This window comes from Acyrthosiphon pisum, chromosome A1, assembly GCF_005508785.2.
Source record: "Acyrthosiphon pisum isolate AL4f chromosome A1, pea_aphid_22Mar2018_4r6ur, whole genome shotgun sequence".
Taxonomy (NCBI): Eukaryota; Metazoa; Arthropoda; class Insecta; order Hemiptera; family Aphididae; genus Acyrthosiphon; species Acyrthosiphon pisum.
The window spans coordinates 128,756,815-128,758,720 of record NC_042494.1 but is presented as its reverse complement, the minus strand read 5'-3'; the positions used below and the strand labels follow the sequence as shown (position 1 = coordinate 128,758,720).

At 39.1% G+C, this 1,906-nt stretch overlaps 1 protein-coding gene across 1 annotated transcript; it reads left to right on the top strand.

Annotated features, from left to right (window-relative positions):
• The first annotated feature begins 775 nt into the window (after window positions 1-775).
• Window positions 776-1,402, top strand: LOC103310122 (ATP-dependent DNA helicase pif1-like). Its single transcript, XM_008187362.1, has one exon. It carries the CDS (start codon window positions 776-778, stop codon window positions 1,400-1,402), a length of 627 nt encoding a protein of 208 aa, XP_008185584.1.
• Window positions 1,403-1,906: the final 504 nt, after the last annotated feature.

Sequence of the window (1,906 nt, the reverse complement as noted above, 5' to 3'; positions counted from 1 at the left end):
TCGTTTTCTATGGAATACAATCCAATCAAAAAATTTCCTGGCGAATACACAACAATATAACGGAAGTTTTCAAATTACGTCATTTGGAGCCGAAGTTTGACGCGGTTCCGCGCAATAGCCGTTTGAATTCAAACAGCCTTTACGCGGAAGCCGCGCCGTGGTTCTCAAACGAAACCGCCAATCGACGACGGACGACGCCAGCGCGCGACACCCGCGCGAGGAACCGTCGGCCGGCCGTTCGGCGAACCGGATAAAACGAGTAACTTGTTTTTTAGACCTCGCCAGGTACAGACGTAACGACACGAGACGTCCCCGCGAATCGAAAACGCGACCGCCGCACACACCAAATACCTTTATTGTTTTGTTCACAAAATTAGTTGTGTCAGTGACAGTTTCTGTTTAAATAAATACCTGACTTCCATATTCAACAACAATATTGTGTTTTCTATTGGTCACCTCATCACCTCAACCACGCGGCACCCCACAGGTCCGCATCAAGTTGTTGAACAACCAGGATACAACCCGAGTTATAAGGTAAAGGCGTTTGTAATAATAACACTTTTTTTTTTTACAAATTACCATTTAAATATTCAGATTCAAGGACAAATTCACCATCGAGCAGGTGCTTTGTTACCACAACCAAACGAAGATCATAAGTTCCTTCAGATATATTTCGTTGGTAATTCGGAAAATGAACTAGAACAGCGGTGTATAATTTTTCCTGCGAATAAACGTGAAATGATCGGACAATTGCAAATTCTTCTGCATGAGCATAATGAATTGGTCAGATTGTTCAAAACCGCATTGGACACATTGCATTCTGACGACCACTGTCGGTAGCTTGAATTTTACCATTCAGAGTAAAATTGCTGGAGAATTGCGTTCGTACAAATCCGTTGACAGCACAACAGACGAAAACGAAGCGGTCAACTATTCGACAGAATTTTTTAACTCGCTTGACGTGCAAGGAACTCCGCCGCATAATTTACAGGTAAAAGTGGGATCAATCATTATTATGCTGCGGAATCTAAATCCTCCTAAATTGTGCAATGGTACACGATTGTCCATCAAGAAACTGATGAAGAATGTAATACAATCAACGATCATCAAGGGCAATTTCAAAGGAGAGGAAGTCCTTATCCCACGAATTCCGATCATTCCAACAGATATTCCATTTCAGGTTAAGCGGATTCAGTTTCCCGTTCGATTGGCTTTTGCGATGACAATCAATAAATCGCAAGGCCAATCGTTGGAAGTCTGTGGGATCAATTTGGAATTTCCATGTTTTTCGCACGGGCAGCTGTACGTTGTCAGTTCGCGTGTTTGCAAAACGTCTTCGTTGTTTATTTTTGCACCAGAAAACAAAACTAAAAATATTGTTTATCAAAATGCACTAAACTGATTTCTGTAACAATTCATTTACATAGAATTCTTGAATTTTACTATCACTATAGAGTTTATTTGAAGGCGTTAAGTTCACCGGGTCCAATTAATTTAAAAAAAAAAAACTTAGGCAAAACAACGTTATATATATCTCCATTAAAAATATCTCCGTATATCTCACCATAGATGGAATTAAATAAAAACGACAAACTTGGTATAACTTTGATACTTTAGAGTTAAATGATACACTAACGTACATACAGCACGGGGTCCGCAATCTACCACAGGTAGATTGCCTATCTGATAATGTACTGCATCGAATCAGAATTTTTATTCCGGGCAACGGAAAAGTTAAGATAAATTTTGATAAACCACACACAGAATATTAAATAACGAGTTGAACAAAGCTTGAGTCACATAGAGTTGGTGTTTTTAATGGGCAACGAAGTGCACGGGTTCAGCTAGTATATTATATAGTCCTAAACAAATTAAAATTATTAAAAGTAACTCATACCTATTAAAT